Genomic DNA, 21,043 nt, shown 5'->3' with positions numbered 1-21,043 from the left:
CTGAGTCTTTGTTTTTAAAATTTAGAAAAAATTTTAAACTTTAGGTTTATATGACATTATAAAAATTGTTTTGAGTACAAAGAATCTGTGCCTCCAAAGCTTGTGTAATGATTATTTTGATTGCTAACGTGCAACTATGATGCTCACCAATAGAAATAATATCCCAATTAAAAGATTGTAAAGTAAAACTGTGATTGCAAAAGGTAAATATGACGTGATCGCAGTCAAATACAGGCAATGCTGTTCAAAGTTTGACCAAATATAAACAATACTTTCATATTTGAAATTGGCGCTATTTCAAAATGCATGGCAGCCCTGTTCTGTCACGCCCAGACCTAAAAGTGTACCTGGTCAGCTGAGACATCAGTCTGTGCCCGGCACTTTCTGCGTAGGGGTTGTGCTCGGCTTGTCTGCACTATCGTAGTATGTTTTATACCCTTTTTCTAATTAACTCTTGGTGGTGTGTGCCTGATAAACATGAATACATTGGTTACATTTCGTTATCATCATGTCATTTAATGGCAACTAAGTCATAATGTTAGAAAATAAATAAAAGAAGTAAGTATTGAACATCAGTACAAGCGTTTTCCTCATCTTATTTTCTCATATTATTTTAACAAACGTGCTTATCTTATTTTTTATGTTGATTGTATGAAAAATAAGGATATATTCATATATTTAGCTGCTTGTCACCTGTCTGTATCTATGAAATTTAAATTTACAAATTATGTTTAACATTTAGCCGGGTCTATTAGGCTAAAGTTTGTTTCTTTCTTTGACCTTGAGTTTCTGTAACAAGATATCTCACGTTTTAAATAAATAATTGAGAATAAAAACAAAATGTTATATTGTAAAATAAATAGTTTTAAGTTATGTGTTAGTAAAAAAAATTATGTTGTAGGTTGGCAAATGGTTCGCGAAATAAAATTTAAAAATTGAATTCAGTGTTCATATAATAAATAGTTTGTCATTTTTTAATTCTTGTAAACTTTATTACATTTGCGTTTATGCCTTATGTGGTGAAAGTTTTTGTTCTTTTTTTTAATTCATTGCAACTTTATCCTTACATTCTAACGATTTCTCCCACCTTAATTTTGCTATCATTACAAAATTCGCGTTTTTTTCAGAAATATTAAAACAATGAAAAAAAAGAAATATACAGTAAACGACGCCTTTTATCCCCACCCCTACCGTTTTGACAATATCTGAATCACAGCGGGTATTATCAGTTTCACGATGTGAACTAAAAACTTAGAGCATCTTTATTTTATTATAATATTAAATTAATCTTTCAATTTTTAATATTATATACAAGTTATGAAACTTATTTAGTTTGTTACGCAAGCAAAAAATTCATAATATTTTTTATTTATGTTTATCACCATAAATATTTGGACATTCTGTAACAAGCATGGCCTTGGAAACCGCATCCTTTAAACCTTGGCAATCACCTACCAAATACATTCGAAAAATTGTAACTTGATTTTTAAATAATGCTCATTAAAGAATATAAGGAGAGCTTATTTCGCTTGACTTATTAAGCTGTCAGATGGTTTTTCATTGCAAATATAACAAATATTTTTTACTTTTTATTACAAAGAAATCAGAAAAATGAATACAAGTTCAGTTATATTTTATTCATGGAGACTGTATTAGCATAAAAAAGGGCTTTTAATTACCTTAGATAGTTTCGCTGATTATTTCTTTTAGACAGATAAAATGTAATAATTTTCAATTAGAATAATGTAAAGAAGCTAATGCAGTGTTCTTTTTTTCCACTTTTTATTTCATTTATGGATTTTATTATAGAATAATAAATGATACTGATATGCACCAATTCTTACAATATGACCAGTGAAGTCACTTAACGGAAAAACATAAATTATAGTGTCTGAATGACGTTTTTACTAAGATTAGTATCTTGTGAATAATTATATTTAAATTTTTTACAACTTTATCTCAATTATGTTGCATACCAAGCAAATTAAATACTCTTTCGAAATTTTCTGTACTTTTATATATTTTACAATTGCGAATATCAATATTTTTTTAAAGCAAAAATACAAATTTATTTTGAAAAGTATAAGTCTACACTATTGACTAATAATGAAATAGCTTCTTTTTTTACTAGTGTAAATTTCAATTTATTTTGTTAAAATCTTTCATTTTCAGTTTGTTATTTAAATAATTTAATTGTCTCTTAATAATTTTGACGATTAAGCTTAAAAAAAATCAACTTTAAAAACTTTCGGTTATAACAGAGAAAAGTAGATCTTAACAATTAATTTTTCTCCGTTTTATCATTTTAGAAGTCTTGTTTATTCAGTATTATTTATTGAAACATTACACCTAGGCAGACAGTGTAGCTCATATATTTCTAAATTTTCTAATGACTCTTTATATCTTTTAAAATATCTTTTAATGTTTTTCAAATTTCAATTATCTCTTATAAAATCATTTTTTTTAAAAAAATCATAATTAAGAAATTATTGGAAAGAAAATCGTTCAATAATGTTTGAATAAAAACATACCAGAATTTCTTGAAAGTCAAACGACTGTTTTTTTTTTAGAATATTTAAGGAGTGCCTCTTTTAAATATATCATTTAATAACAGTTTCTTATACTATATCACAAAGTAAAATTTCTGATATCTCTGCAGTGGTTTTGCTGCCTTGTTTGATAATTATACTTGTAATGAATTGGATATTTATATATAGTTTTTTATTTTTTGCGTTTTCAAAGAATGTGATAACCATTGCTGTTTAGTATATTGTAGACTTATTTAATTTGAGTAATTTCATTAGTTTATTGTCCTAAAAATCTTTACATTGTAACATATTGAAAATGCTTGTGCTTGGTACACCCAGCTTCCTTTATTAGGTTTTTATTTAAAATTTAGTATTTGTTGTGATGCAAACTTTCATTTTGTTAGTATGTTTGGAATTATAATTCTTTACATGTAAACAAAAGAAATATCATTCAAAATTTAATGCATTAAAAACTTAATGAATACTTGAAGAAATGTATTTAAGAGATTTACAGCGGGACCAGAACTTGGCAGGGGTTGTAAAGTGGTGGAGGCTGTTGTGGCTAAGACAGAATGAATCATGTTGGTGGCTCTAGAATTGTAAGAGAAACAGTCTGAGTAGAAAGGCTTCATGGTAACCATTTAAAACTGCAGAAGGACTTGGTGAGTGGTGAAGCGCTCAGTTAGTGTAGGATTATGGATTTTGGCTATACATTACTCAATGAACCTTGTATTTCAACAAGGATTGTGTACCATCTTTATCTTTTGTAATCCTCCAACATCTAGTTTCCCTTCATATTCCAAAGCAGCCTTAGAAGGTCGTTATAGAACATTCTTACCTAGGTTGTTCCTCTTAAATGTGATTCGTGTTTCGAATTGAATCCATCTTGTAGTTGCCCAAGGCAAATTTTTAAAAACATTACAGTAGCAATTAGAAGTGGCTATTCCTTCAAGCGTTTGTCTTGTGGAGTGTTTTTATGTTTGATGTTTGTGTTGAATGCTGCTTTTCTACTGTTTTTAAGTCTTTAAATTGATTGTACTTAGGATGCAAACAGTGCTTAGTATTTTGGCGGCCACTCTGATAATAATTGAATTTATAGTGATAGAATTGTTCTGAAAATGTGAGAACATGATTATGATGAATGATTTATTGTTGGTTTACGATTAATAATGAGACGTTTAAGTCCTAAATTTTTGCGGATGACCAATTTTTTGAGGGTATCTAGTTCCAATATTATAGCCCTGAAGTCTACTTTCAATGCTTGGTTTTTATGTTAACAAATTTTTTCACAGCAAAACATAGCAGAAATTATTTAATGTATTACTATATAACAGTTTTTAACCAGCAGAAAACTAATTATCAGATCCAGACATTTGGAATTTATCAACAAGTGGACCTTTGTCTTTTGGAAACCTCGGAACATGATCAAAAAACTGACTTGAAAAAAAAAAACGAATCGCGGATTATTCTGGTTAAAACCATTTAAAAGACTGACTAGAGATTCCCCAGGATTCGCTTTGCGTATAAGACGGGTGGTTATGCCAGCGATAGATTATTGTGCTAAAGAGCTGGTAAATGACCTTGGCCACTTTCCTGAAACCACTGGACATTATTCAGAGAAAAAGCTTGGCGATTCATGGTTCACCCATTTAAGCTCTAGTGTTGTAGCTAGCTCTAGCAGAACGAAGAGGAAAAGAAACAATAGTGCTTAGTTAAAAAATTGCTACGGTAACAATTGGCTCATAACTAACGCGAATAAAAGAAGACCCCCACAAACTTGAGAACGAGTTTATTGGAAGGAGCAAATCTGGTTATATAAAAAGAAGGCTAAACCAGCTTTACGGTATCCAGTATGAGTGCGTTGAATTGGAAAATCTTTTCTTTAAGTATGTTAGCAGATAGCTATCCTCCGCCCTGGAACAACCATATAAACAAAGATGATTATGTAGACGGAAGCAGACCTACTCTGGACGCGAGTCCAGAAAATGAATAGAAAATTCCTCTTGCAAGCTGGAAGAATAATTATGACCAGGAACTGACAGTAGTTTTGTGCAGCACTATAAAAGGAAGCTATGAAAGAGGGTTTGAGCTATTCATTTTACCTGCTGAACATTATCCAGACGCTTATAGTTGCGAGCTTTTGTTTCATAACATCCTGCAAACAGGAAAAATAGTGACTGTGAAATGGAATCTGGACCAATGAGGTAAGTAAAAGAATGAAGCTGCCAATAGTTCTGCCTAAGAGAAAAGGTGGCAACCAATAAAGTTGTCTGCTTCAAGCAGTAGTTGCAGTCTTTACAATAGTTGGCAGATTCCTCGAACTTCCCGCTTTGAATTTTGCGAGCTAAAAGGAGACAATTAGTTCTTTCTTGCAATATAAGATAAATTTTCTGTTGAGACAAAGGTGAATATTTTAAATTGGCTAATTGGGCTGCCAGAGGAGTAAGTGGCCGAAAGGTCACTATATAATCGGTGTCGTTGTAATAATACAAAAATAATAACTTACTTAAATTGAAAAAAAAGCTTTCTTTAATTGCTTTGTCTTCCTTATTGAATGCTTTTGTTTATTCAATAGAGAAATTTAAAAAGATAAAGTAGACTTGCCTTTTTTAATTGTTTATTTTCTTAAGCTTGCATCTTATATGGAGATGGTCATCAATGCTACAAAATGTGTTTATGTCGTAAAAGTTTTAATGTTTATTTATATAAACATGTTACTAACATTTGAAAAAATAAACATTTAAAAAAGACGTTATGCTGTGTCAATTTATTCCTACATCCAAATATGCTTTATAATTTTATTTTCAATTATATTCTTAATCTTCCTTTGACTATTGATTTATTTGTATTTGTAGGTTTTTGCTTTTATAAAGAATGCTACATTGAACATGCAAGTAGCAAAGATGTTTCCTATTAGAAAGGGTTCTCACCCTGGAAAATTGCTTGACCATAGTCCTGCAACATCCATCAGTTTGTCAAAATTAGCTGGTAAGAAATTTTTTTTACTTATATATATGTACATTATCACCACAACATTTAAATTCACTTAAATTATTTGATACGATAGTATAAAATCGATTTGTATTTTGCTTTAATTTCAATTTGAAGACTTAAGTTTCAGGTTTTATGCTTTAAACATTGCTCGGACTATCCCAACAAATACTTTCTTTTGTCGTTAAATTAGAACCAAGGGTACATTCCTTTGGCGTGCCACGTTTCAAATGTTGGACTTTGATTGGCAAAAGAGTACATCCAAGAGAGATATGGGAATTTATAATGATAGGACAGCTACCGGACTGAGACTACATTTTTTAGAAGCTCCGATTCAAAATAAAATTACTTCTAACCTAAAAATTACAGAAATATCTTATAAGATATATCTTGATAGAAATATCTTGGAAAAACTTGTTCTCCAATGCCATGTTCACTTCTTTCCTGTTTTTCGATGTCTGCTTTCAGACTTGAAATATTTCTTCTCTGAGATTCGACTGGCATGGTAAAACTGTTAAGTTCTTCCAGCAAGGAATAAATAAAACGAATTTATGGAATCTTCAAACGGCGGAGAACGCTGTACATTGCTGTTTTGCAATTTCTAAAGAACTATGTTGTAAAATAAGATTTAAATACCCCACTAGAACTTTCAGAGTAAACAAAATATGGAACAGATTTTAATTGACGCGCTTTCTCTTAGGCAGAACTATTGGCAGCTTCATTCTTTTACTTACCTCATTGGTCCAGATTCCATTTCACAGTCACTATTTTTCCTGTTTGCAGGATGTTATGAAACAAAATTCATTGCATCTTTCTCTTTACTAATAAAGTACTGGGAAATATATTTTATTCTTAGTATCATTGTACAGCCATCAAAATAAGAATAAACAAATACATTTTTAAAAAAACTGGACCTGCAAGATACCACCAGTTTTTCCTTCTTAGTATTAGTTGTTTCTGACAGCCTATCGATAAGTTTTTTTGTTTTGTTTCATTTCGGGTTCGCACGAATTGACTAGGGAAGACTTAACTCTTTCTCCAGAGAAAACCCAAAATCTTTTTATCCAAAAATATTATTTCAAATAAAAATTAAAGGATTTTAAGTAGGGTACCACATCACGTTGAGTAGGAAGAGCATTTTAATCAAACTTCTATTTTTATATATTTATTTTAAATTAAAAGCGCGTCAACACCTAAGGTTATTGGCACCCGGAGCTTTTTTCAGTGCACCCTTGGTCTCTGGACAGTATACTCTCGTTGCAGACAACACTGTTCTCATCACCGGACAGTAAAGTGTAAGAAGCTCCTAGTAAGAAATCTAAGAGTCAGCAGCTGGATTCAAACCCGGAATCTCCGCGTTAGAATCCAGTTTACTATAATCACTGAGCTATTCCCTTCTATAACGTCTAAATTAGAAGAAAATGAAAACTTTATTGAACATAAATAAATAATTAATTTTTTTTGAAAGTCAGATATGTTTTAAAATTATCAGAAATGTTTCATCTTCAATCCCATTTCATAAAGTAGAGGGGTTAAAATAAGCAAAAACAGTGCTCATGTCCCTAATGAAGTATTGATGGGTCTACAGAAAAAGATTTAAATTAGTTGGCGATGTGTAAAGTTCTAAAAATGAGTAGATAAATCTTTTTAATGCAGACTGGGCTATCTATGATGGTGATATTTTTAAGTCTGAATGATTAGAAGCCTGAAATTTAAGATTCATCTGCACATTTTCGTACCAACTGTTTTATTTAATCAAATGTTTGAGAGAAAAAGAAAAATTAAATAATTAAAAATATAATAAATTAATTAATTATTTGCTTCAGATGAATCTCAGTTGGGAAGTCTAAGCAAGTTATTAACTCCAGCCCATAACAATAATGTTAACGATTGCAATTATGAAAATTGGACATCAGAAGTTCCTGTAGAACCAATAACGAACAGCTGTACTCAACAGTATGAAGCTGCCCACCAATATAAATCTTTTATGCCTTTAAAGAAAAGATTTAGGCAAGATTTTGAAAATCATATCATAAAGGTATTTTTCATTTAATAATAAAGCGTTTTATTTTATCGATTAATAATAATGATTTTAGTTAATAAATTAAGCTTTTTGTGTGTGTGTGTGTGATGGTGTATGTTAAATAACAGAGGTAAAAGAAAATTTCACCTGCAAGTATTATTATTTTTAAGACATTTTTATAATTAGTATAAATTTTTGTCTATTTTCTCAAATTTGTTCTTTATTTACCTTAAGGGTTTTCGATCTAGTGCTGCTATCTTCAGTACTAAAGTGCTATTAACGCACACTATATAGTAGAGGTATAAACGAAAGGTATTTTTGAGGAAGTAGCGTCAATTCAGTTTCATTGCATCTTTCTCTTTGCTAGTAAAACACTGGGAAATATCTTATATTCTTTTTATCATTGCGCAGCCATCAAAATAAGAATAAATTTAGGTACTGCATTGAGGTGAAGTACAAAATATATTTATATAATAAGTTATCCAAATATCCTCAAGCTTCTTAGGTGTTAGAAACGTTAATAAATGAATACAAAGTAGATGAAAACTAAAATAAATATTCTTATTGTATTACATATGTATTATGTTATCTTCATCTTTGTCATAAGAGCCTAATAAGTGAGGTTTATAAATTCAGGAGCTGTATAAAAGAATAGAAAGCAAGAACATGTATTGTTGGTTTTTTGAAATGAAATTTTAATCCTGTAAAAATGTAATATTTGCTCTTAATTTCAGGAATCTCCACCTCCAATACCAATAGTTGTTAATAATCAAGTAACAACAACTGAAACAAATTCATTAAATTTAATGGGTGCAACAGATGTCACGCCTACTAATCAGTGCTCTATAAAATTAGATGAACAACCAACTTCTGATAAAATAATTGAAGAAAGTCAAGAAGGTAGAACAACGAAATTCAGGGCTTGTAAAGGTGAAAGATACAAAATTTTTATGAATACCAATAGGAAGACACGCAATAAAACTAATCGGTTAGTATAACAATTTCCCATATTAATCGTTATAAAACAAATTCAGTTAATGTATTTATTTCCATTTTTTGAGAATAAACTTTAAATTAAATAAAATGAGTTAGCGAAGTTGATTTTCAAAAAATTTACACCTGCTGCAACTACTTGTTATTCTTTTAATTGCAAAAGTGAAAACTATTGTAATCATAAATAAAAGTAAAGTAATCGCCTAATTTTTCAGGCGGCCTTAACGTCAAATTACCAATTAGGTGTCGTGGACTGCGGAAGCTATATTATACTGCTAAATTTATTTTCTAACAAATAATAAGTAGTAGCTAGCTACACGCAGGATTCGAACTACAAATCCAAGTCTTAGACCACTAAACACACACCTGCCCCCAAAAATGTAGCTAACCATAAAGTAAAACTCGCCACCAAAAAGAAGGCAGGAAAGTCATACCATTCTTTGATTAAATCACCAATTTATATGAAGAATTGTCTATATTACTTAAGTTAATTTACGAAGGAACTTAGTATAATCAAGACAAAAGACTTGACCATAAATTAATTTTACCCTTCACAGAGTCCAAGGTATCACGGTTCAAAGTAATGCAGACTGGGGTTGATTCTTGTTATTGGTCATGGATTTTATTTAATGATACTATCACTACTTCATTGGTGCAAAAATCCTATCATTGTATCATATTTTCCTAAACTAGCCTCCGCTCTTTAAGCTCCGTCAAGTGCAGATGTCATATCAATTAAACAGAAAAAATTGTAATTTTATGTATTGAAGATTGGATCCAGGTAGAAATCTGAAACCTCCAAGGTTAACAGGTCATGATATTGGTTGTGAATGCTAATTATAAGTGTTGAGACTAAAGAAAAGTTTTTGAATTAGTGTAAAAGATAATAATATAAATAAATTCTTCAACTTGTAATTTCAGTCATTGTCTGCTCATATCTGCATTTTTTGCCCCAATTTTTGGGTGGAAACCAATATAGTAAACCAGAGACTAATATTATTCAGCTTTTCAGCATAACTTTGAATTTCTTTTTTATTTTATTTTTTAAAAGTATTTACGTATTTTCAAACTTTTGTTTTAGTTGGGATTTGAGACAGAAAACAATGCCACCTGAAAAATTGGCATTAGTTGGGTAAGTCTTATATTATAGTATATTTGTGAATAGCTTCATTTCAATAAATTTAATTTTAATAGAAAACAAGGTTTAAATAATATGGCTAGATTGATGTTAAAATTTATTAAGACATGATATTATTAAACTTAGTTCTTAAAAAAAAATACTGTTACTGCTAATTGGGCAATACTTTTACACTCCTTACGTTTTAATAGTATGTGTTGCTATTTTTATATTGATTACGTAATTGAACTCTTCCACAACTACTAGCAGAAATTCGTGATGTGACTAACATGGTCAGAATCACACTGGATAAGAAATACTTGGTAGTTTTTTCAAAGAGGTTATTGATTTCGAAATAATCAGTAACTAACTAACGATATCATAACTTTGATTAGGGAAAATCAATTAGCAGCGCCTTTTTTTGTGCACACTTAGTTAAATGCTTCTTTTTTTTTTTAATTTGTAAAGTTCACTGATAATTAATTGGGAACCTAACGCAAAAATGACTCTCGCACTCTCCATAGTCCATTTTATAACCTCCCTATAAGTAGAACAGAGTATACCAACCCTTTTATTAAAACTAGAGAAAAGTCTCAATAAGTCATTATTTGTTTATTGGTTATTTGATCCAGGTTTCTCCCTGTTGGTAGAACAAAGTTTGTGCATATTTTCTCTTGGTAGCAAAAGGCATAAACTGAGCTTCTCCATCCTATGGCAGTGCATTTTATCAATGTAGACCCATCAGATTCAAAATTATTTATTCCAACAACAAAATGTAGATTGTTAAGACCTGCTCTTTGTTGTATTACTTTCTATCGTTGAAGCAGAAGTTACCTTTCAGAAGGGTACAGAACTCAATAGTCATTCTGAAAAGGCTATTTGACACAGATAAAAACTCATACTGGACAACAAAAGACTTATTAATGTAAATGAATTAAAGCATATATGAGCTTATAGCATCGAACTATGGGGTTCAACCAAACACTTAACTTTCCAAAGGATTCAGTCCTTGGCAGTTGGAAATTCTTTGCTCTCTATAATCAAACCATAACCTAAACATTCATCATTTTACTAAAACATTTCACAGAAAAACTCCATCTTAACATACCACAATTCACTGGTACAACACCTATCTTCCTGAACACTCCTTCTTATTAATGTGAAGTGGCGATCTCCTCTCTGACGATGAGAGTCAAGTGAAAGCAAAATGTTATTGGAACGTTACAATTGGGTAACTTCATTCTGAGTATGATGTGGATATCGTATATTATTATGATTGTTGCTTATGACGCGATAGATGCATTGACTGCAACTAAAAAACGATTAAAAAAAATTATTAACACAAATTTGCCTTTTAACTGAAAATGAATTACATTTTTAAGGGAAATATTTCTTGCAGTTATTATGTTGCCTAAGAAGTATCACTGAAAATGGTTTTATTCCAGTTATACCAGTCCAAACTCAAATTTGAGTTACATTTATTCACATGAGGTTTATGGTTTACATTCTGAAGGCAAGCTTATGGTGTCTCAACTCGAACCCTATTGTATTGGGTGGAGTTTAGTCTCTGAAGCAAGTGACAGATACGTTTTTTTTGTATAACCTTCAATGTTTGCCAAAATTTAGTATCCATATATTAAATTAAAACTAGGTATTTTCATATTTAATTTGTAAGTTTGCTTGTAACATTGCAAGTGTCCATAATGTTAATACTTTTTTTTAACTTACTTTAATCGTCAATTCGTATATACAGGGTGAACCAGTAAGTATTGTCCATAGGCCTACTGTGTGTTGTACATACACACAATATGTTTTAGTAAAATGATGAATGTTTAGGTTATGGTTTGATTATAGAGAGCAAAGAATTTTCAACTGCCAAGGACTGAATCCTTTGGAGAGTTGTTTGGTTGAACCCCATAGTTCGATGCTATATGTGGAGTTCAATGACGTATTGGCCAACTTCATATTTTCCACTGTTCTTGAGTGACGTTACTTTAAAGTTTTTTTCTAAAATCATTACTTTTTTCCAATAAAAATGTTATTACTCAAAAAGTTTTAGTCCGAATTCGATTCTGGTGACACGGTTAGAAAGATAGATAAATTTCCTAAAAAATGATACCATTTCGAAGCATAAGTTATTCTCCAATCAGCCTCAATCTTCCTCCGATTGCTGGAAAACTAAAAGTTATCGAAATTTTTAAGAAAACTCATTCGGCTCTTATGTGATTATTATCAGACCTAGGTGCTGGCACTTTTTATAAAAGTTTCCTTGTTTAATGGGCTTTCTAAAGGTGTATCATTTTCCAGGATTTCTTTTATCTTCGTATGAGAAATTACGTTTGTTTTACAAGAAAACGTGTTCACGAGCTCTCAAGAGTGTTAGTTATCAAGCTGTTTAATTCATTGAAAACTCTTTTAGATGGACCAATAGTCAATTTTAAAGTAGGCTGTCTTTAAATAAGGAAGTCAAAGGTTACAAATTGCACTAAAAAAAAAAAAAAAAAATCTGAACTCTGTAATATTTGAGAAAATGTTAGGAAATATTTTAAACATGTACTATTTTTATAAAAAAAAATCATATAGTTTGTATTTACTCCAAATTACAATTTCGCACACAACTACCCTGTTGAAAAAGAAAAAAAATGTGAATAAGCCTTAACAACCCTTTGAACCCACTAACAGATAATCTTTATAATCTGAATTAGGTATTAACCAATACAACTAGGTGCCTTACAAATAAACTTCCCTTATCTGTTAGACTTGGTTTCAAAATTTTCTATTGTACCATAACACTTTTGAGTGCTCGTGAACACGTTTTCTGGTAAAACAAACGTAATTTCTCATACGAAGATAAAAAGAATCCTGGAAAATGATATACCGTTTGAAAGCCCATTAAACAAGGAAACTTTTATAGAAAGTGCCAGCACCTAGGTCTGATAATGATCACATAAGAGCCGAATGAGGTTTCTTAAAAAAGTAGATTACTTTTATTTTACCAGGATTCGGAGAGAGATTGAGGCTGTTTGGAGAATAACTTATGCTTCAAAATGGTATCAATTTTTAGGAAATTTATCTGTCTTTCTAACCGTGTCATCAGAATCGAATTCGGACTAAAACTTTCTGAGTAATAATATTTTTATTGAAAAAAAGTAATGATTTTAGAAAAAAACTTTAAAGTGACGTCACTCAAGAATAGTGGAAAATATGAAGTTGGCCAAAACGTCATTGCACTCCACTTTAGATGTACTTCACACAGTAGGCCTATGGACAATACTTACTGGTTCACCCTGTATAATAAGCTATCTTTTTTAAAAATATAGTAGTGCAATTTTTTTACAATTGAAATCACAAAAATTTAATATTTCGTACAACCATGAAAAATTGTTAGAATTTATTTTTACAATGAAGACAATTATTGGTGCCCTATTTAAGTATTTATAATTTTTCTGAAATATCTTTTTTTTTTAGGGAACTCGAATTACAGCAGCGCATTAGTGATCTCTCAAGTTTGGACATGGAAGATTATAATAAATCTCAGTTTAGAAGCAAAAAGCCAAAGAAAATTAATAAAACTAAAAGGAAAAAGCGGCAATTAAGCCCAGCAAAATCAGCTACTAGTTATTTAGAAAGTATAGAATGTTCTAAAAATGAAAATGAAGACTATTTAGATATGGCGACCGAAGAAAAGAAACCTGTAAAAGAAGAAGAGAATGTTTGCATTAAAGAAGAATGTGATCTTACTGTACAGTATAATGGTGATAATAATTTAATAAATAATAAAGAGAATGGATTATTTGATGGAGATTCTAACCAAACTAATTTTATTGAAGAATTGAAAACTGAAAACGAATTAAAAACTGCGAATGGAGGTAAATATTTTGATATTATTTTATTTTTATTATGTTTTTAACTTCAAATAAATTGAACAAATATAAAAGTTCACTGCTTATCATTTAGTAACAGTCTGTAATTAGGACTTGACTCACTAGGATCGCTTTCCTCTCTTCACAAACTCGTTAGAATTTTCAAGGACATTGAGAACCAATTTTGCCTTACCTATATATCTTCAGAACATTGTTGAACATTCTAAGAACATTTTGAAATAAATCTGTTATCTAGCCTACTTTTCCTTAATGTATTACGCAGCGCCCTTAGAAAACTCTTTTGTTACATCGATCAGTAAATGGTCTAAGTGAAGATCTTCATTTTGGATGTGGGAATACGTTGTTGGCAATTTATGATATCTTCCACTTTTCTGGATAGGGTTGTTAAGCCAAAATTTCTCGGCTTTTGAAGAGCTGAGTCCTTCTTCTCCCGTTACACTTCATATCGTATCTTTTTTTTTCGATCACTTTCAATTTTTACCATATCGCGCATATTTCCATGTATGATCCTCTTTTTAGACGTAGTTTTTCATTGTAGCTGACAATATCCGTTTCTTCTTCCTCTTAGGTACCAAGTCATTGGCGAGTCAAGCTTTCTTCCAATACAATACTTTTTGTCTCATGAACTGCCAGTTGGTAGTTATCTTTATCAGAGTTATGTGTTCTTCCCAATCATCATGTTGTTAATTCAACAAGAATTTTTAGGTGGTCTTGTTTAAATAGTTCAGCCATACTGTCAGACTTAAGGTGTACTGGTAATGCAACCATCATCTTTCTGTTATCAAGTGTCTCGTCTAGAATTGGGTGAAAAGTTTCTTTTTTCGATCTGATCGCAGTTCTATCGGGATCCCGAAACGACTGAACATGATTTCCACCAGTATTTCGGATACTGTCACTAGGTCCTAATTTGGTAAGGCTTATGCTTTTTGAACCACATACTGAAGTCGTTCGCTGCAACTAGTATTAATTATTTGGATCAAAACTAATATTTGGAAGGGAATGGGACTTTTCAAAAATGAGAAAAATTCCTGCAAAATATAATATTTATACACTGGGAAAAGGGAAATTTTCCAATTCAAATTCATTTAATGAAACTTTTTGGATTGCTAAGCCCTGCAATGCGATAAAAAATTATTTGGGCTCTTTTAATCCAAAAAGTTTCATTAAATGAATTTGACTTGGAAAATTTCCCTTTTCCCAGTGTATAAATATTGTATTTTGCAGGAATTTTTCTCATTTTTGAAAAGTCCCATTCCCTTCCACAAAAAAACGATGATTTATTTGTTAAGTAAGCTTTGAAATGCGAGAAATCCTTGGTTTTGCCTTATTTTGCTCAAAAATGTCTTTTTTATTGATTTTGAATGTCGAAATTTCATTTTTATCATTTATAAAATACATCAATCTGTCGGAAATTCCCTCAGCTTCAAAATTCATGCATTGGTTTTGCAAAAAACTGTATTGTTTTTCCATTTATTAGGCTTAACAATGCAAAAAAAAAGCCGCTTTTTGACCTGAAAAATTAAAAAAAAAAAAAAAATCCGCAACGTAAACCGATTTGGTTTTCAGTGGATTTTGGTTAGTTTTGACCCAAATAATAAGGAGAAAGGAAAATGTTTCATGTTGGTGAACTTTTCAATTGAAATCGTTCTAGGCGAACCGTGATATAGCGATTTCTTTCTTACGATTTTAGAAAATGCTAAAATATTCGAGAGCTTACCTCTCAAACATTGTATTGCCACGTTCTAAATCTGGGCCGTTTATTTACTACGTACTTCGTACACCGTCGATCGAAACATCTTTGTGGTAGCCTTCCCAATAGAATATCTGCTTTACTTTTCCAACGTCTTCATTTTTTTCTTCTCTCAGTATTGGCGAAAAAAACCTTGATTTATTTTATTTTCCATTCGTGCTTTCCCAGATTCGCTTCAGTACACTTCTTATAAAAGAAAGCGAATCCCATTGTGTATAGTAGCATTTCATGTCGCGACTTTTAGATTTAATGCCTTTCAAGTCAGATTTGACTCATTACTGGACCAATATCTTCATCTTTGATTTATGCCATCTTTATCTCTGTAGAGCTCCATTTATCTCTTAATAAAAAGGTGTTTATTTTACATAATCTCTTTCCTTCAGCTCAGCGTTGTTACAATTTTGAAGACCGATTTGAAAGAGGTTAGTGTTGCTATGGGTTAACTTGAATTGATATTCCTTATGTTTCACTATCTAGGGAAGTACTTTTCTTTCCGGGTTCTAGAAATTCAAAAGCGAAGTGAAGGAAACGTGATTTTTCCAAACAATTACTTTAATAATGTGATCGATTGTCTTCACAGTAACTAAGCCTTCATCCTAGTTTTGTGGGTTGTAGAAAAGAATGCGACGATATTCTTCACCATCTTGTACTTGTGAGAGATCGCCTCCTAGTCATCCTCTGCTAGCATCTGTAACTACTGTGAATCCTCAATCTGCTCTTAAACTTGACATTAATAAAGCTTTCTTGAGTCGATTTTTTTTTTGAAATTTTACTATCTGCAACAGAAGTTTGGTTGCGGATGGCTGCCAAGACAATAACGGTGATAATTTAAAAACTACTCTTAATTTCAGATGTTAACCCCGAAGTCTTAGAAAGCAAAGGAACTGTTGTCGGTAGTCGGAAAAGAAAATTACGGAAACAGAATATCATGCGATTACAACCTGGCTCTACTTTTAAAGGTATTATTTTTGTTGGATAAGTATTCTTAATTAAGCACCTATTGTTCAATGCTTTAATGATTGTAAATGTATACAATAGTTTTTAGAGTAATTAAACAAATTATTTTTAACACGCTTATGTAGCCTGGTTCCGATTTGAATATCTCTTTGAAGCTCTCATCTCAGAAAGATCGCTTAATTGGTCTCGAATATTAAGATTGCCTCTTTATCATCTTTTTTTTCCTATCGCCTTGAAATTTGCTTCGTCCTTATAATCACGAAAGCAAATAAACATCTGCCTTAACCATCCTTATCAGATCACATTAAGCACATTTCCTTCATTTGACATTTCATTCTTTCTGTTTTAATTATTATATGTTCTCTAGATCTAAATATTAATATAGTAAAAACTGATTGAAAATAACAATTTGCATTATCCTCTTAAATTCCTGAAGTAGTATTTCCTTTTAGAGTGCTGGTATAGAGGTAAACCTAGGGTGCGTTCCACTTGGCGACCACAACGACCAAAACATACTTTCAGGCGTTCCACTTGGCGACCGCGGTCGTTGTGGTCGTGGCGAAAACGTCACTAATGACGTCACTATTTTCGCCCACACAACGACCACAACGCCCCACCTTAAAAGCTGGGTCGAAGTGGGCGTTCAGAGTTGGCGCAATTTTTAAAACAAAATATGGCGACCGAAAAAAATTATCTGATGTAAATGAAAGTATTATTTCATGTAAATAATAGAATGTGTTTCTCGAAAGTCTACAAAAAATAAATAAATAAATAATTACTTATCCCTTTACATACTAAATCACTGAATAACAAAATCATTTACCTGAAATAACTTTTAAATTGTTCATTTGAATAAAGATCAATTACTCTGATAGCTAATAATACGTGGCCTAAGTTTTCGCTTTTCATCATTGCGATTTTGTAAAATTGCATTCTACTCTTAGTCGGAACTAGATAAAGAACTTTCTAAAGCATTATTAATAAATATCCAACTGTTGCCACAAAAGACATTTTAATTTTATTTAAACGTAAATTTTATAAATACTCCACTAAAATGTAATATAAAAAATTGAATTATATATATTCTTTTAATATAAGTCAACTTTACCAATAATTAATAAAGTTTATTATAACTGCTTATAAATGGGGTTTAAATTAATAAATAACCTCTTCAAGCTTCTAACTTATTTACGAAGCCGCCATATGTAATGTTTACATGAACGGTTAAAACGCCCACAGTCCGTTCCACTTGGGTTTTCGATCGCAACGCCCACAAGCAAGTGGAACGGGCAAAATCGCGGTCGTGGTCGTGGTCGTTGTGGTCGCCAAGTGGAACGCACCCCTAGTTGGCCCTAATGGCCGCCTGAAAAGTAGATATTATTTTACTTTTATTGATAAAAATAAAAATCTACTTCCTAAATCCCCTCTGCAATTAAATATTTCTTAAATATGTAATTATAATTTATAGTAAAAGTATTGTTGGCAATAATTTTTTTTTTATTATTATTAAAACTGTCCGGTAGGACAGTTGTATAAGGGTTGATCGTCAAAAACTGCCCGAAAAAGCATAACGTTGAAAAACACCCAACTTTGACAATTTTTTTAATTTTTTTTCTCTTTTATTTTATTTAATTCAGTGAGCTTTTGCATCACTTACAAAATTCCATTCTTTGGACTCATACCATTGCCCTTAGGTTTGGAATAAATGTCTGCCTGCACTTCAGTTTCATCTTCGTGGAAATTTTTTAATTTTCTCCCGCTTAATAGGAAGAAAGAGTATTGCCAAATTCAGTTATAATTGTTTATTTTTTGTACCAAGGGTCTAGGTTGTCTTTAGAGCTTTTATAATAACAATTATATTTTTAACATTAACATTTTTAATTTTGGTGAGTCTTGTGTTCTAACAGTTTAGGTACTAACCGATGAACAACAATATTCTTTTACAATAAATTATTCAAATATATTTTTACTATTAAAAGCATTTCACAAAATGTGATTTTAAAGTATTCATTTGAGATAAGTAAATGGTTGATGCGGGTCCGCATTATGTTAGCCATTGTATAATATGATTTTTATTTTTTCCAAATTTTTCAGATATGAGGGTTGTTGAAGATTCTGTTGTTTGTGATCTTGGCACTTTAGCTGAAGTTGCAGTTTCTACTGAACAAAAAACACCCAATTCAGAAATGACCTCCTAAGTTTTATTTTCATTGTTTAAACAAAAAAAAAAAAAAATATTTATTTCATTTTTCCAAAAAAGACTTGTAATTGTATATGGATTAGTGTTTTTAGAAATGAATTATTTACATTTCTAATTTACTTTTATGGCTGTTAATTTATTGTAATTTTTCCTCTTTTGTTTGTTTGTTTGTTTGCACATTGTATAAATATATTGTATTATAAGATTTTTTTAAAAAATATTTTTGTGATATATTGTAATTTAATAAATAGTAATTATATTATTTGATAATGCAAGAAAAATTCTTCCAAATGGATTTTTCGTTTACTAAGTATCTTCAGCTTGAACTCCTAAAAAAAAAGTATTTTTTTAATGATGGATCTAGTCCCGAGTAGCTGAGGTAAGCTTAAAATAAGAATTAATTTTTATTGCTATTTTCTGAAAATATTTTACTTCATGAGAAAAAATTATTGGTATCACTATTATTGTTTTGTAATTGAGAAGATACTATACGGTTATAAATTTTAGATTTAATTGCATATTTTCTTTTATTCATAAATGCATCACTTTTCATTAATTAATTTTTTTTTTTGGTCCCAAAAATTATTCATTAATATTTTATTTCACAAAATAAAGAGCCAAATTTCGGTAAATGAATACTGGTAAGATTTCTTTCTTTTTTCATTGTCGAACTGCAAAAAGGTTACCTAATGCATTTTTTTAAAACTTTATATTGAACAATCATTGTAAATATTATATATATAATTTATTTTTTTGAATTAGTCGATAATTTTTACCTCATTCAAGAATTGTTAAAAAGGAATGAAAACTAAACCTTTAAATTTTGTAAAATTAGGTAAAATATAAATAAGGCAGTTTTGTAATAACTGATGCAATAATTTTTTTACTCTTTCGCCATAAATAGAAAGAGAATAATGGTGAGAAGAGAGAAATAAAACAAAGTGAATTGATTTTTCTGTTTTTTTTTTTTTTTTTATTTTGACTAAGTAAGTTTGTAATATATAGACATTTAAAAAATAAAAAATATTTATTCTGAAGGACCAAAAATTAACGTCAATTTAATTAATTGGCGAAGGGATGTATATATATAGCAAACAAAATAAAGATATATAAAAAAAAGACATGGAATTCGAAAGCTTTAATGAACGATGTTGTAAGAGAGCTGGATTTTCTTATTTAATATATTGGTTTTCTCTTAGAGTCAAAAATGAAATTTAAAAAGTAAAAAATGAATTTTGTTTTCTAGTTAATATTGTCATTCTCGAATGTGTACACAACTGGCTGGCCGTACCTCAGGTTGACGAGTGCTTTTTGAATATAAATATATATATTTTTTAATTAAGGGTAAGAAGTTGTCGTAATATGTGCCATAACTTTTGAGCTTCTTTTGACTGCTAACCGACTTTTTTCTCATTTGATTCTTACAACCAGAAAAGCACTCCTCTTAGAAATAGTAAAAATTTCAGAGAAGAATATATTGTCCTGGCTTTACTCAATTTTCACCAGCTCTTGAACGTAGTGGGCCTCATTTTATGAATTCTAGGGTAACAGTTAAAGACGATTTAAGGTTCGAATTAAATAAAATAAGATCTCTCACTAAATTAAAATAAACTGCGAGCAGAGAAATAAAATCTCACTGCCATTTTAAAATCACATATGTGGATTTGAAATAAAACTTTACTACTTTAGTTTTAGTTGACCTCGACTTCTCTTGAGAAATTTGGCCTCCTGGGCTAGCCTATCAAATTTTCTTTAACCTTAGCTGGAGGTTCTTTTTTCCGTCCTAATTTCTAATGTAATTTACTGCCGAAAGAAGTTTTGATGCTCTGTTTTAGCTGTATCCAATCTCCATATAACACACATCACCAAACATGTTCAACTCTTTTTCCTAAATAGGAAAAGATATCTCAGCATTGGTTGTCAGAACCCTAATTTTTCTTTTGAGGAAGGACTTTCCTTCTGTACTGCAATCTTGATCACACTCTATTATAAATTAGTTCACCTACATCCATCCCTTAATAATTTCTTTTCATTCCAAACATGATCGTTTCTGAATCAGTTAATGATACTGTGATCTAAACTGAAATTGTGAGTAAATAATTTCTTTTTAAGAAAGGTTTGCCCATAAAGGTTCCTCCTTCTAAACGATAATGTGGAATAGGAGCTTTTAAAAAAAAAACAAAAAAAACGTAGCTTATTTTTACTCTAAGAAATTTTGTTATCTGTCCGCCTTTGCGGCCAGCCTCAATGTTTTAATTTGTAGAAAATACTAAATTTAGTATTTGTCAAATATACTAAAATCATTTAGTTAAACAGAAAAATAGGGTTTTAATTTTAAATATCTGTTTCTACGGTGATGTTCATTAAAGTGCAAGTACCCACAAAAGTGTGAATGCTGATAATGAAAGTTCCTAAAAAGTTTAAATTAAAATTGAAATGTTTTTAAGCAAAATTTTCAAAATAAAATTAAAAATTTTATGTTAATTCATTTTAACATTTTCAAATTTTTTTCGATTTCTTTCGATGAATACATATAGTATGAGAAAAGTTTTTAATTGACTCAACATATCGCATTCGCCTTTGGAAAAAAAAAACAAACT

General features: G+C 30.4%; 1 protein-coding gene across 1 annotated transcript; it reads left to right on the top strand.

Moving 5' to 3' along the window:
* Positions 1-351: 351 nt before the first annotated feature.
* Positions 352-21,041, top strand: LOC141453296 (uncharacterized). Its single transcript, XM_074126335.1, has 8 exons — positions 352-558; positions 5,384-5,516; positions 7,346-7,557; positions 8,277-8,530; positions 9,617-9,667; positions 13,121-13,521; positions 16,138-16,245; positions 18,338-21,041. Exons 2-8 carry the CDS (start codon positions 5,417-5,419, stop codon positions 18,439-18,441), a joined length of 1,230 nt encoding a protein of 409 aa, XP_073982436.1. The 5' UTR covers positions 352-558; positions 5,384-5,416; the 3' UTR covers positions 18,442-21,041.
* The last annotated feature ends 2 nt before the right edge of the window (positions 21,042-21,043 follow it).

This window comes from Rhodnius prolixus, unplaced genomic scaffold (assembly GCF_049639745.1).
Source record: "Rhodnius prolixus isolate KJV_2025 unplaced genomic scaffold, Rpr scaffold_3, whole genome shotgun sequence".
NCBI classification, from domain to species: domain Eukaryota; kingdom Metazoa; phylum Arthropoda; class Insecta; order Hemiptera; family Reduviidae; genus Rhodnius; species Rhodnius prolixus.
This window is presented reverse-complemented; position numbering and strand designations above follow the sequence as displayed.